The 15,036-nt window shown below is 46.5% G+C and overlaps 1 protein-coding gene across 2 annotated transcripts in view; it reads left to right on the top strand.

The window, feature by feature from the left end:
• Window positions 1–2,048: 2,048 nt before the first annotated feature.
• ANXA2 (annexin A2) overlaps window positions 2,049–15,036 on the top strand; it is a 52,322-nt gene continuing 39,334 nt past the window's right edge. Inside the window, exons 1-3 of one of the 2 annotated variants that reach the window (XM_090028733.1) lie at window positions 2,102–2,189; window positions 6,779–6,846; window positions 10,245–10,304. In XM_090028733.1, the coding sequence (XP_089884859.1) occupies window positions 10,257–10,304 (48 nt within the window). In that variant the 5' untranslated portion in view covers window positions 2,102–2,189; window positions 6,779–6,846; window positions 10,245–10,256. Of the gene's footprint in view, window positions 2,190–6,778; window positions 6,847–10,244; window positions 10,305–15,036 lie in introns of both variants that reach the window. The other variant, XM_090028732.1, reaches the window with a different exon arrangement.

Genomic DNA, 15,036 nt, shown 5'->3' on the forward strand with positions numbered 1-15,036 from the left:
TTCAAGGCCCAGTGCCACAGAGCATTGAATCTCTGCCATAATTTTACCCTATCAGCTACCTATTCCCTTCCAAGCCTGTTCTGTCCACAGGCTCTCCATGTTCTTGCTTATCCCAATCATTTTTGTGCCTTTCCCAATGCTGCTGCTTATGTTTGCAGCTCTCTGCCCTACTTGTCAAATTACTTCCCTCATTCTGTGCCTCTTTAAAAAATACAGTTCTGCAAATCTTTTCCATGCTAACATACACTTAGCATGTGCATTATTCTTGCAGCTTTGCATTAGATTACTGGTTATAATCAAATCTCATACTTTATGGCTTGCAGAGATCAGGAAAAATTTTTCTGAGTGTTTTATTGACTAGATATATTCCAGTGGCAGAGGATGCCTTACCCTGAAGCATCAAACTGTGGATACTGGATTGGGTGGACTAGTGTCTTTAGGTGGTACCCAGAAACCTTTCTTTGGTTTCTGGATGGTATGTCTGGCTCGTATGCTTGTTTTCTGCTGCAAGGAGCAAATTTCACATGCTGGGATCATCTGGACATTTCTCTCCCTTATCATTGAAGGGGCCTTGATCTCTTCTGTTCTCTAGGGGTGGCGCACAGTTTAGTCTTCTGAGAACTAATGAAATACTGCACCCTCCCACCACAGAAGCAAGGTATTTTGTGTTGGTTCCATGCCACTGCAGCTAGACTGTTGCTACTACCCAAGCCTAACTAGTTTAAAGCTAGCTCAGGTATCTCACTTCTTTGACTGCACTGTAGATAGTCTTTGGGTGTAATATAGATGAAACGTAGTTTCATAGTTGGTAGGGTCGGAAGGGACCTGAGCAGATCATCAAGGAAAGAGTACTGGGGTCAAACAACCCCAGCAAGGTGTTCATCCAGCCTCCTCTTAAAGACCCCCAGGGTAGGAGCCAGCACCACTTCTCTTGGAGGTTGGTTCCAGACCCTAGCCGCCCTGACCGTGAAGTAGCGCCTCCTGCTGTCTAGCCTAAATCTACCCTCTGCCAGCTTGTGACCGTTATTCCTGGTCACTCCCAGCAGTGCTCGGGGGAACAGGGACTCCCCCAGTGCCTGCTGGTCCCCTCTGACTAGTTTGTAACAGGCTACTAGATCCCCCCTCAGCCTTCTTGTGTGGAAGCTGAACAGGTTCAGGTCCCGTCGCCTCTCATGAGCCTTATCTTTGCTGTAGTGAGCGTGGGTGGTAGGGGTATGAGGGAAGGGAGCTGCTGCAGGGGGACAAGCTTCCGCAGCTGAATTCTGGCTCTGGCTCCTGGGCGCACCCCTCTGCCAAAGTCTGTGCTTCCACAGCTAGATTTCCATGAATACCTGAGCTACACCTGAGCATGTCTGTGCGAGCAGCAGCCACTTCTTAACATAAGTACATAGCAGTCCTTTTGAAAACGATGCTCTTTCTATAAATAATGGACCTAATTATGGTCCTAGAGATGTCAATGACTGGGAGGAGCAGGATTTAGCCTATAGCAGTGGTTCTCAATCTGCTGAAACTAAAAGTGCCCCTGGACAGACCCGAGGCAACACTCAGAAAATGTCAGCTCTTAATTTTCACTCTTTTTGCATCCAGGCAAATAACAAGAGCAAAGGCCAGTTGCAAAGAACTCCAGAAGACCATGCCTATTCGAAATCTCTGGGCTGATCTCGTGAAGCACTTCTGCAAACCTCACAGTGCCTAGCACTCCTTTGAAAGGACCTCAAGGTGCCCCGGGATGCAGCAGCGCCCCAGTGCAGACCCGCTGGCTTCTAGTTGCCCAAGCACCGGACTGGGGCATAGGACTGTGTCCCCAGTCAAGCCACCACCCTGCCATGTGCCTCTGGGCCTCAGTTTCCCCGCCTGTGCAAGGGGGATAATGGCCTTGGCCTCCTTTGCCGAGTGCTTTGAGGGGCAGGGTTGAACAGGGCCGTGTGAGGAACTGTCCGCTGCTTAGAGCCGCTGCGGGGGCGCCCCGGGGTGCGGGGGTGCCGGGTGCAGAGCAGGGCAGGCGGCGGCGCGGCCCGGGCGTGGCGGCCAGCGTGGAGCCGCGGGGCTGAGTCAGGCGGCGGGGCGGGGCGGGGCGGGGGCGGCGCTGTAGGCGCCGCGGCACAAAGACCGCACCCCGGCAGCCGCGCGCCCTCACTGCGCCCCGCCGAGCCCCGCTGCAGCCGCCGCCGCCCGCTGCAGCCGCCCAGGTAAGCGCGCGGCTCGGCGGCTCCGCGCCTGCAGCGCCCGGGCCGGGGGCGGGCGGGGCTGGGGGGCGCGCCCGGGGACGAGAGCCCAGGGGCGGCGGCGGCGGTAGCGACTCCCCGGGGCAGAGAAAACAGCCCCGCCACCACCACAGTCCGCGCTGCGAGCCGGCGGCCGGGCGTGTCCCGCCCCCGCCCCGCCGCGAGCGGCGCCTCTGTGAGGGCGCCGCTCGCCCGGGCCTGGCCGCGCTGCCGGCGGGCGCAGCTGGTCCTCGTCGGAGAACGGCTTGAGGCTGCCGCGGCGTGGGGGCCTGGCTCTGTAGCGGGGCGGTTAATGAAAGGGGGGTTGGCCTGCCAGAAGAGAAACGTTGTGGAGGACGAGCCCCCGCCCTCCCCCCGTGAAAGTAGGACCGGTGTCTCCCGAAAGCGCGAGGAATTTATCTCGTAGTTAAGATCCACTTTTTGACCCCGGTTTTTCAAGCCACGTGGCTTGTTTTAGGCAGTCAGCTGGGCTTTGGATTTGAGCTGGTATCCCCTCTCCTTCCAGCACCCTAGGGTTAACGACGCCCTACGAATGGCGTGCACAGCCCGAGGCACTGGGCACCAGGCAGGACTGTGGCAGAGGAGGACGCTCTCACCCTCTCCCCTTGGGTGCGGTGCCAGGGCCGCTGCTGTGCCAGCAGGCCTCCCGTAGAGGTCCGTTTGGATAGCAGACTGCTGGGCCAAGTCTCGCTGCTTGCAGCTCTTGTGCTGGTTTTGCCCCACCCCAGAAACAGAACATGCCCTGGGGTGTTGTTGGCCTTCCCCCCTCCCACCCCTCTGCAGAGTTGCTGAGGTCCTGCCTCCCGTTGGGCCTTACCCCTAGTGCAGCACTTCTCCACTGGGGGCTGCACCCAGGTTGCAGGGGGTCCGCCCAGCCCAGCCTAGGGAGGAGCTGCCTTGGGCCCTGGGGCTGAGGGAGAGGCCCAAGGAAGGCAGGGGCAGGGCCGCCCCGCCCCGCCCAGCCCAGCCCCACAGCCTCTCTCCTGCCAGCAGTGCTGCAGGCGGGTGGGCGAGGGTCCGTGCTGCTGCAGCCAAGTGAATGGGGCCCCAAGGCTCCCCACCACTCAGCCCTGCCTCTTTGCACCCTGGGGCCATGCGGGCAGGGCTGGGGAGCCAGGCAGTTATTGTGGGACAGGTGGACCATAGAGTTCTTATAGCAGGCTAGCAGGGACGAAAAAAGTTGGGACCCCCTGCCCTAAAGACAGGATGAATGCAGCTTGCTCCACCCTGCTATCAGAAGAAAGCAGTAAAATGTTGCTCTTTTCTTAACTGGAGAGGTTTAGAGATGTTTTGCAGAAGTGAGTTGTCCTCATGTGTAGGACAGATCTGTGCTGGATGGACTTCTACATTCATAAAGCTATTTGTATGTCACAGGACTCTGATGAGTACATGGGAATAAGAGCGAAGGAAGCAGTGTAATTTCCTAAGTTTAATGTTCTGTGCAGCAGAACTATTTCTTCTTAAAAAAAAAAAAAAAAAAAAATTACAATCAGCCTTTTGTTTTGACACTGCCTGATTATATTGTTGCTAGGTGGGTGCCGCAGAGTAGCTCTGTGGACTAAGGACTAAGATTTCCTCCCTGAATCACTAGTGAAGCCCTGCCCCCCATGTCACTTCTGTTGCTGAGTCTTTTTGTACAGAACAGCTCCAGTGAGTTTGTTTTTCCAGTTGCTCATTTATGGAACAATTTTTTTTTCCCATAGGAGGTTTTCCCTGCCAATACTGGTGTCAGGAATCTCCTATTATAAATATAAATCGGTACTCTTACCTCTAGTGTGTTACTCTTGCACATGTGCCAGAGTGTCATTTCTTCCCCCATCTGGGTTGTCTAGTAATGAGAACAAATAATTTACCATATATATTTTGCTGTACTGTGTAGAAATAATGGCTCTCAGTGGTCTGTGAGATCTTTTTTTCTTTTAAAGTCAGACAGTTTAGGTTGCAGAGATTGACTCTGATTGACTTGCATAGCTTTAAAGTAGAGTATATGGACACAGATTGGTCTCTCTGTATTTCAGTGAATGACAGTAAGGCTTTGTTCCATTTTGAAGGGAGGGTCTCTTTCTTCTCCTTTTTGGTGGTCCTCCCCATTCTTCCCCTGACGTCTGGGCTCCATTGCCACACCCTGCTCTGGCTGGAAGACAGCACAGCCGACTGGGTTCCTCACTAAACTTTTCATTCCCTCATCCTGCAGATTCCATTTCCTCCTTCCAAAAGCCGGGAAACATCCTCGCTTGTCACCCACAGAAGATGTGCTTCTTATCAAGCTAGGACAAAAGATGAGCTCAGGTGCTGGCTGCCAGGTGTAACATTGCTGCTTCTACAGTCAGCGTCTGCCACTTCTATCATGGCGCATACAGGAACCAGAGATTTGAGAACCCTGAGAATATTTCTAAATCCACATCACTATTGCAAACCTGCCTAGCTAGCCAGGTAGACTGTTAGGAGGGTGGAGATCAGAGAAACCAGGTATAGTGCAGCAACATCTGGACACTCACCTTGCTGAGGTCATCTGTCCCCAGCAGTCTTTCCTGCCCAATGCAGGGGGGCTGGACCTTGAGAGGTGCCTTCCAGCACCTAGCATCTATGAATCTGACCTGCAAGCATCTAAACAGCTGCTCTTTTCAGCAAAGAGTAACAGATCTCTTCTCTCCTTTTTTGCTATTATTTTATTTTAATAAAATTTTAATTCAGGGTACATGATAATTTTAGGAATAAATAAACATGCTTGAGTGGATGTATGAAGTCTTGGCTTATAGGCTTTAAAATAGAAGCTCTGACTCTTTTCAGCTTAAAGAAGAACATGTATAAGTGCATGTGCGTTAATTATGCAGTATTAAGTAAACAACACCTCTAGGTTCACTGTGTATACGTATATATATAAAAATCAGGAGCACCTAGTGTGGGGTACTTGGCATTGACTAATGAATCCAAAAAACATTAAAATTATCTTTTATTTTCCTTTTTTTACTACAACAACAAATGGATAGCAAACAATAAGTGAAAACCATATACAGAAAACATTAAAGATTGCAATATATATACTGTACAGTGCATTTCTCCTTGGTGGCAAATAGACTGCAAATCAGCTTCATTGTCCTTGAGAACTCCCCCACTTTGTTTCAGGACTTACTGCTCAGTTCTTGATATTCATGCCCAAAACTGGCCTGCACGGGGTCCACTGCCGCCTTACTAAGGCTAGTCAGGTCTCTGAGAGCCGCTCTTAGTCACTGCTGATTGAGTCCACCTTACCTGGAGCCTCTGGATGGATCCGGCGTGCTTGTGTCATTTCCTTTTTCCCCACCTGGCACTCAGAACAGGATGCACATTTTTCTGGTTGAGAGAAAAATGTTTAAAATCCCCCTCATCTTCTTTTGGTTCCTGGGACACTGGATAGATTTGTTACCCCTCTGTCAGTTGGAGCCCAAGCTCACCCAGCCCTGATCAGTCAGTGTAAAAAGGCAGTCTCAGTCAACCAAACACTGTCTCTCTTGTCCAGGAGCTCGCACAAAACAGTCCTGTCTGGGCCCCCCCCTGCCATGCACTCCAACCTAGTTGCTGAAACAGTGTTTTTCTCCTTTCTACATCAGTGGTACGCCCAACATGGCCATCAGCCACCAGCCTTTCCCCTGCCGAGGATGCATTTTGAAACATTCCTGTCTACAGAATGAGGGGGTTATACAAATATTACTAATTAATATTTGCAAGCCAACCATTACTAATTAGAACTTTGACAGTAATAAATATTTTACATAAGGATATTCAGAGTATCTTGACAAATTTGGGCTCAAACACTGCCAGAGTAGCAATGAGAAATATATTTATTCTGCAAGTCAAATTCTTAATTGGAAAAATTCATTTGACAAAAATCCCCATTTTGCTGCATGCTGCAAATTTTCTTTTTTGCTTGTGGCTTTTGGTTGCTATAGCATTGTTATGTGGCAGCTCCTTGAACATTCCAGTTTCAACTGTACAAGAGGGTGTGTTAGCTCAGTACTCTGGACACTGTTCAAGTTTTCTGTTCCAACAAGTCTGATTCAATGTGGTTTTTATTTGATTTAGAAATGGAAGCCTTGCAAAAATCTGTTCAGTGATTACTACTCTGTGAAAGTTTATACTGCAGTTGCATTCACTTTAGCTTTCAGTGGAACAGTTTAGCTCTGGGCAAAATGAAGATTTTTGAGTTTCTTGTCTCAATGATCAACTGTAAAGCCTCTTAAGTACAAAGATCCTTCTGTCTGAATGTGTAATTTTCATTAAGATTCAAGAAGTAATAAGGATGTCATAATGTAGCTGACATACAATCCCCCTCATAACCAGCATGTTTAATGACTAAGACACTATGGTTTTCTTTTATACTGCTGCTCTTTTGAGAGTTGCAGTGTTCTGAATTCCTGTCTCAGCACTGCTTTCTTAATTTAATTCAGCTGATCATGTGGGCAGGAACTGGAGGGTTTGGCACTGTTTGTTCAATTTTTTTGCCTTAAACATTTTAATTCTCCTTTAGGCCAATTAGTACCATTTCAACTTTCTTCCTTTCCTTTCCCAACTAGATTGCTCCAGAAGATTAAGCTTACTCTTCTTGACTCACTTAAAGCAAGCCAGGACAAGTTAGATACAGGTGAGGTAGCGCTTACACTACAGAGATACAACAGAAGGTCTTACTGGTTTTTTTATAACAAATATTACATTTTAATATTTAAATAATGTCTAGAACTAATAATAACAGGAGAGAGATTCTTTGCAGCATTCCACTTCATCTCACATTACATTAACAAGTAATTTTCTTTCCTGCCAAACAAATCAAATTATTTTCCTTGCCTACAAAATTGTGACAGTCATCAAAGAAGTAAATTTAGTTTGTGTTGCTGTAGCACAGCTAAGACAATACTGTGTGTTTCTGACTTGAACTTCTGACTTATAGAATAGTAGAAAATCAGGGTTGGAAGGGACCTCAGGAGATCATCTAGCCCAATCCTCTGCTCAAAGCAGGACCATGCCCAGCTATATTGATTGTCTCAGCCAAGGGTTTGTCTGTTATGGTCTTAAAAACTTTTAAGGGTGGAGATTCCACAGCCTCTCGAGGTAGCCTGTTCTAGTGCTTGACTACCCTTCTGGAACAGGCTTGAATAGGGGCAGATTCTTTCTGGTAGTTGGTTTTGAAGAATCACTTCTTTTCCATAATATTAAAAAGAATCTTTTTTGTAGCCATACCATATAAGATATTAGAGCATAAAATAGTATTTGGGAGTGTGGACAAAGAGGCTGCTTATTTTTTTGCATTTTAAAAATACAGAGCCTCAACTTCTGAGCACTTTGTTTAACTTCATAATACTGATTGCTTTTTCAGCAATCCTGAAGGTTAATGGTTTCTATAACAAAGGTTTATGGTTTCTATAACAAAATGATCATTTTCAGACTGGCTTTACCCACTCATCCTATATTCACTTGATTTTCTTTTCTAAGTGACCCTGATTGACAGAGTGGGAGGTCATTTTTTGCTTGGGATCAACTTAGATTATTCTGTTTTAAAAGAAGTCATATGTGGAAACTGGGTAGTTAGGCAGCATTTCCTAACCTTTTGGCCCCACTGTCAGGCACTCCTACACCTCCTGGACTTCAGCTGCCACTGCTACTTCCCTTGTCACTGATTCCCCCTCATTCCCCTACAGAAGCTGCTGCTGCTGCCTCTGTCCTTGCTGCAGCAGCAACTTATGGCATAAGTAAGGGGTCATGGGCAGTCAGCAGCAAGGAAAGTAGGGGTGGGAACTGAAGTATGATGGGAGTCTGAGAATTGTTGAAGTAGGGGAGTGATTTTGTATTGCCAGAGTGCACCCAGCCGTTTGGGAAATGCTACATCAGGGTATGGCAATTCAGGAACAAACAAGGGTTTCTAGCAGTTAGGAAGAGCTGTTGGTTTCTGATCTGACTGAGGTTTTTGTGCCTGGAAGATTTTCCAGGGCAGTAGTATGCTTTCCCTGGGTGGGTCCTGGAGTAAAAAGAGAAGGAAATAATCAGGAGTAAAAAGAAAAGGAAAATTTCTGAGGAGTATAAAACTGGAGGAATATATAAACTCGAAACTGATCACAGACCAGTAGAGATGGTTTCTTTGTACTTGTGCCTATACCAGATTTTTATTAATTTTGACCATCCCATTTTTGTCCACACACCCTTTTTCATGGACTTGTATACCCCACGGAATTTTTCAGTATGAATTTTCCATTTCAAAATCAGCCTTGGCATAACATGCCAGGACAGCATGACTTTTCATGATGATTTTTCACTGTGACCATTTCCTTCCCACTTCACATTTGCCATCTTATTGGATGCAAATCAATGTACAGAGGAACCTCATCTGCATTTCTGATAAACTAATTTCTAGTGTACTTATCCTCCTCCTTGCATTTAGGATGAATATATGAAATTCCATAACTTTGCACTCTCATTTTTCTGGCAGCCTTCATGCAGTTGTCCTTGCAAACAGTAGCAGTCCGTGGTATCTTATGGATCTGTGACACCATCTTATACGTCTGCTGAAATCTAATGCATTTCTTTTGTGAGTTTCCACACCTGCATCATAATCCAGCTGATGAAAATGGCTGTTCCATTCTGTTTATGATTTGCTACTGAATGCAGTATTTTATCTAGCTCAGGCCACTTAGCTGACTTCCTGTGTGTAGCAGGCTTCTCTTTCTCTTGATGTTTTTATGAGCATTTTTTTTCTGTAGGTGGAAGTCAAAATATCTTTCTGCTTTCCCCCCATTTTCTCCTGAATATTTCACAACTCTGTTTGGAAGCTACTATTTAAGACTTATTTATATGTATAGTATAGGAGGCCAACAACACATGCTAATCATAGAGCTGCCAATGTACTAAAGGCAGTTCCATGTGTAGAACAGAAATCTTTTGTGTAGAATGTTTCAAGAATAACAACCAAATACCAACATGGAGTACGCTAGAATTTGTGTTAATGCATTTTCAAGCAAGCTACTTTCTAGATTTACCTTCCACAAAATCATGGCATCTCAAACTCCAGCTCATGGCAGGGGCCAAACAAAAACTATGGCAGGAACTTCAGATAATTTGATCTCAGTTATTTTTCATTGCAGAGCTTTGGTATAGAAGATGTACCTTAATTTTAGACCTCTTTCAGGCAGAAACCCCCCGCCATGTCTTACACCCCAGAAAGCATGGTTAAATTGTTGGTTAGTCAATGTGCGCTGCATTTGCAACTCGATATGATCACATTCCTTTCCTTGCTAAAAGAATGTAGGAGTGCCACCTTCTAGCAGAGCTTCAGGAATGCAGCAGTGCTACTTGAATTGCCTTTGATTTTATACCACTTAAAAATCTTCCTCCTTCTTTTACTCTGATGCTACAGGGACCCTCAAGCAGTGCTACTAATCTGGCCAACCTCCGAGGTGTGGAAACCAGACTTGGTGGCAAAGATAGTGTTGTGACATAAGCATATAAAGCAGAAGTCCTTTTTTGTGATGTATCTGGCCAAATAGGCTTTTCATATATTTTGGGGGTAGCAAGACTGGGCAAGCAGTCCATCTTGTGTATTAGAGATTAAATAACAGGAATTGTGCTTTTGGAAAATGAAAGTGGCCTCCATACATTTCAAAACATGTACGTGAAGAATTTGGGCTCTGAGTTGGAAATTATTGGATTGTAGTAATACATTGTTTCTTATGGCTTTTTGCTGATGATCTATGCACAGGATTTAAGCTTTCTGATATTTCTCTGGCATTGATTTTTTTTTTTTTTTTAATTATGTTTGAGCTCCATCTGAGAGAGGAAATCCAATTTATTGGTTGAAATTAAAAAGTGCAGCAAAACTGTATTCCATTAACAAATAAGGGGTCATTTACTGCTGTATAGGACAGTGGAGACTAATTCCTATCCCAACATGATAATCACTCTTGCTGGATACCCTTCAATTAATTATTGGTCAATCCAGCAGTTCTCATCAGATTGTCCTGGCCTTGCTACATAAAATGTCTTATTTTTTTCCAGTGTTTTTTCAAGATGTCTACAGTCCATGAAATTCTAACCAAACTCAGCCTTGAAGGAGATGTAAGTATTACTATTAGAAACTAGAAATAATTTCAGGGTTTTCTGTCTTTAAATGCCTATTCTATCTAGTTTCCTATCCAATGTGACTTTTTTTTTTAAGGGTGCTCTTGAGGTGCAGTGATTAGAAGGCAACATGACAACTTCTTGAAATAGATTGATAGATGCTAGGGTTGGAAGGGACCTCAACAGATCATTGAGTCTGACCCTCTGCCTGGGCAGGAAAGAGCGCTGGGGTCAGAAGACCCCAGCCAGATGCCTATCCAGCCTTCTTTTAAAGACCCCCAAGGTAAGGGAGAACACCACCTCCCTTGCAAGCCCATTCCAAATTTTGGCCACTCTTACTGTGAAGAAGTTTTCCCTGATGTCTAGCCTAAATCCTTTCTCTGTCAGTTTGTGACCATTGTTCCTTGTTACCCCAGGAGGCGCTCTGGTGAACAGAGCATCTCCGATCCCTTGCTGTACCCCCTTAATGAATTTGTAGGCAGCCACAAGATCACCTCTCAGCCTTCTCTTGCAAAGGCTGAAGAGGTCGGGGTCAGGCTTGGCCTGTAAGCCCCTAACCATATGAATGGCCCTCCTCTGGACCCTCTCAAGGTTATCCACATCCTTGTTAAAGTACAGCACCCAAAACTGGATGCAATACTCCAACTGCAGTCTGACCAATGCCATATAGAGGGGAAGTATAACCTCCTTGGATCTATTTGTCATGCATCTGCTGATGCATGATAAAGTGTGGTTAGCTTTGCTGATGATTTCGTCACACTGATGACTCATGTTCATCTTGGAGTCCACTATGACTCCAAGACCCCTCTCTGCTTCTGTGGTGCTGAGAGGGTCATTCCTCAGCCAGTAGGGGTGCTGGATATTTTTATGCCCTAAGTGCAGCACTCTGCATTTCACTTAATGACTGAAAGCTAGACAAGTGATACTGTAACCTTTGCTCTAGAGCAGGGATGGGCAAAATACGGTCTGTGTGCCGGATTTGGCCTGCTAGGCCATTCTGTCTGACTGGCAGGGCTCCTAAAAAAATTTAGAAAATTAATATTTATCTGTCCTTGGTTTCTGTCAACGATGACAGGAACCAGGGGCAGTAGGACCCAGAGGAAGTCCCCGTGGGCTCCTGCAACGGCAGAGCCCGCCTGGCCCCACCCCACCAGCCATGGGGGGTGGATATAGGTTTGTGGGGAGCTGTGGGTATGTGGGGTGTAGGAAGGGTGTGGGTGTGCATGTGGGGGTTTTGTTGGGAGGTGGGGAGGTGGAGGTGCAGGTGTGGGTTGAGAGAGCATGTGGGTGTGTGTGAATATGTGGGGTATGGGTGGGTATGGGTTTTGTGGGGGAATGTGTGGGTAGAGGGTGGCTGGGGTGCGTGAGGGGGTATAGGGGTGGGGGTCTGCATGTGGGACTTACCCTATGAACACACATATACACACACACCCTTCCTGCTCCTGGCCCCGGGGTACTGGCACAGCCCTGTGCTCCCACTGTGTGGCAATGCAGTCCGAGGCCATGTGGTGCTGGAGCAGGCATGCAGGGAAGCAGTGACAGCCGGGGCAGGCAGAGGGTTCTGGTTGCGGGGGGACGGAGGCAAGTTCTGTTGGCTTCCCCTGGGTCCTACTGCCCCTGGCTTCTGTCATTTTTGAGAGGCAGGCAGTTGCAGATAAATACTAAGTTTTCTAAATTTTTTAGGTGTCCCATGGGCTGGACAGAATGGCCTGATAAGGCAGATTTGGCCTGCAGGCTGTATTTTGCCTGTCCCTGTACTATAGGGTTAAAGGCAGGAAAAGGAAAAGAGGTGATGCATATCACTATCTGGTTATTCTCTGCAACAGGGAGGGGGTGTAGAGGAAGATTAAAAAACAAAAAATAACTGAAAGGCAAGGCAGACCCCAGCGTTGGTTTTTATTAGCTGTGAATTAAAATTTATCAAGTCTTTTTTTTTTTTTTTGATTTACCAAAATTTGGCAAAAAATGGAAATGTGTTTAATTGTTAACCTAATTTTTTTCAGGTATGAATTCTATTTGAGATGGAAAGATTTTTATGTGTTGATTGCTGAGCATTCAATATTGCTGAGGTTTTGATTGCTGAAAGCTGGAAAAAAAAGCTTTTGTATGTTTTTCTTTAAAGTAAAACATAAAAAGGTATTTTTCAGGGAAAATTCCTTTTTCTTAAAGACATTTTCTGTTTTAAAAGCCAAAGCCTCTTTGGACAATTCCACCAAGTTGAGTGTGATTCTGTCAATGGCAGTGGAGTTGCATCTGTCTGCATTTGTTTCATCATTATTGACAAAATACCACAAAGCCACAATGTAACTATAGTGCTACTTTTGAACTATGATGTTGAAAGAGTACATGAGGATGATACCCCATTGCAGTGTCAGGATATTATGCCATAAAGTTGTGGCTCTCTCTGATTGTAATTGATGAGGAAGCGAATCTCAGCGGCTTGGTGAACCGCTCATCCAGTGAACTTAGGCCTAGGGTGAGCATAGATCCTGGTTTGGCTGGAACAGTCCAGGATTCTGTAGGCTGGTCCTGGCCAGTTGATCAAAAGTTCTGGGCTGGAGTCCAGCAGAGATGGGGAGCAGCATGGTGCACCAGGCAGGCAGGCACTGCTGCTGCTGCGTGGGAGCAAGGCAGGTGGACATATGGTCACCCTATCTAAGATGCCATATCTGAGGTCCCTACATTCCTTGCTTCTGCACAGTGGCAGTAGTGCCCACGTGTCTGGCTCCATTGTTTGATCACCCCACAGCCAAAAAATCATCAAATAATTTGAACTAGTAAATATACTTGAGGAATCCTTTTCTATATGCAGGTAACTGTGAGCTCTAAAAGAAGCTAGAACTGTTGAATAAGGACAGTTGGTTGTCTGCTTCCCCAAGCAGAGTGTTTGCAGCAAGTTAACCAGTACAGAAAGTAAAACAGCTGGTCAGGTACCTTTTCTACCTATTGGATTTTGTACTCTTGGTGTGTGATGGCTACTATTTATATCTAAAGGAACCAAGCATCTTGGCCATGTATAGTTCAGGGTGTGGTATTTGTGCTTAATGCCTCCACCCTGTAGTGAGGAAGTAGCTTCAAGCATAAGAAACTGCACTGATGGACTGTATTGGCTTCTCTTGTGAAACCTGACTTGGCCTGCTTTCTCCAGCCATACAATACCCTGTTCCTCCTCTAAGTACCCTGGAAAAGGAGGCAGCTGAGCTGACGTTAACCATCTGCCTGTGTTGGAGTCCCTGTGGGGAGAAGGTTAACTCCAATGCAGCTTCCTCCTTCTCCAGGGTGTTAAGGGTAGAACGAGAAGCCATGACAGTCCATCAGGACAGTCTCTTATGCTTGGAGAAGTGACTAGTGGTTTTGGATGTTATATAGGCAACACAATACACCAGCCACATGCTGTGCGAGGCTTCAGACCGTGTTTTGGATCCAGAGAAGCTTCTGACACTTCAGTGTCTGAAGCAGTGTGTCTGGATCAAAGTGCTGGCTTCGTTAGACTTTCCGAAGTGGTTCAGAGCTTCTGAAAGGCTTCAGAGCCACTTCGGAGATCCAGCCATAGGGTATAATGGGGAATCGATGAAATATCTATAACTTTGTTAACAGTTTTTTGTCTGATTTGGATGAAACATGCAGAGATGGTAGCCTCTTCTGAGAACACAAAGTCTGCTAAGTTTCAAGAAGATTGGTGCAGGGGTTCAGGGGGAACAGCATGTCAAGCTGTGGACAAGCAAAACTTGTGACATGGGTGACACTGTGTGTTGGTAGCCCCTGCTGCAGCCATGAAGCCTGCCATCTGTTGAAGAGGTAAGTGCAGGGCTTCTGGGGCCCTGCACCCCTAGCTGCTGACTGGCAAAACTCGTGACATGGGTATTTGTGCAACTGTGTCTGTCTTGGGGCGGGGGTGGGGGAGACACTACCACAGGTCTAGCTGCTAAGCTACTGATACCAGTTACCAATCAATCATGATTCACTCAGGGACCAGCTCAATACACAGTACCTAGCTAATGTAGCCAGTTAATTGGCAACAATTAACACCTACAACACCACAGACTAAGAAGAGGAAATAATCAATACAGACAATCAGCTGCCCCAAGACAGACAGTCAGTTGCACAAACACCCATGTCATGAGTTTTGCCTGTCAGCAGCTAGGGGTGCAGGGCCCCAAAAGCCCTGCACCGATCTCCTGAACATCTGGCAGGCTTTGTGGCCTCACCAGGGGCCACCACATCTGCAGTTTTCGCCCCTCTGTGATTTAACACATACATGTGACATGAGTTTTTCTTTCAAGAATTTGGGGTGCAGTTCCCCTAAATGTTGTCATCCAAATCAGACAAAAACCACCAAATTACAGATATTTCATTGATTCCCCATTATACCCTATGGCCAGATCTCAGAGGTGGTGCCAAAGCTTCGGACCCGCTTTGTCCGGATCAAAGCAGGAACCCGGTCCGAAGCTCCGGATCGGATCACTGGCAACCTAAGCGGCCAGATCTGAAGCCAGATCAAATAGCTGCCTACCCGCAGAGGCTTAATGCTGAGTTGCATGGCACCTCCTCCACACATTAGCTCCTGAACCAGTAGTAATGTAGCTGCTGAGAGATGTACATTGTCTTATGGTTAGAATAGAGGCCTGGGTAGTCAGGAGACCTGGATTCTCGTCTACACCTGCCACTGACTTGCAGTGACCTCAGGCAAGTTCAATAGGCCTGCATTTTCAGAAGTGACTAGTGGTTT

This window comes from Crocodylus siamensis, chromosome 15 (genome assembly GCF_052110815.1).
Source record: "Crocodylus siamensis isolate JL-2025a chromosome 15, ASM5211081v1, whole genome shotgun sequence".
NCBI classification, from domain to species: Eukaryota; Metazoa; Chordata; order Crocodylia; family Crocodylidae; genus Crocodylus; species Crocodylus siamensis.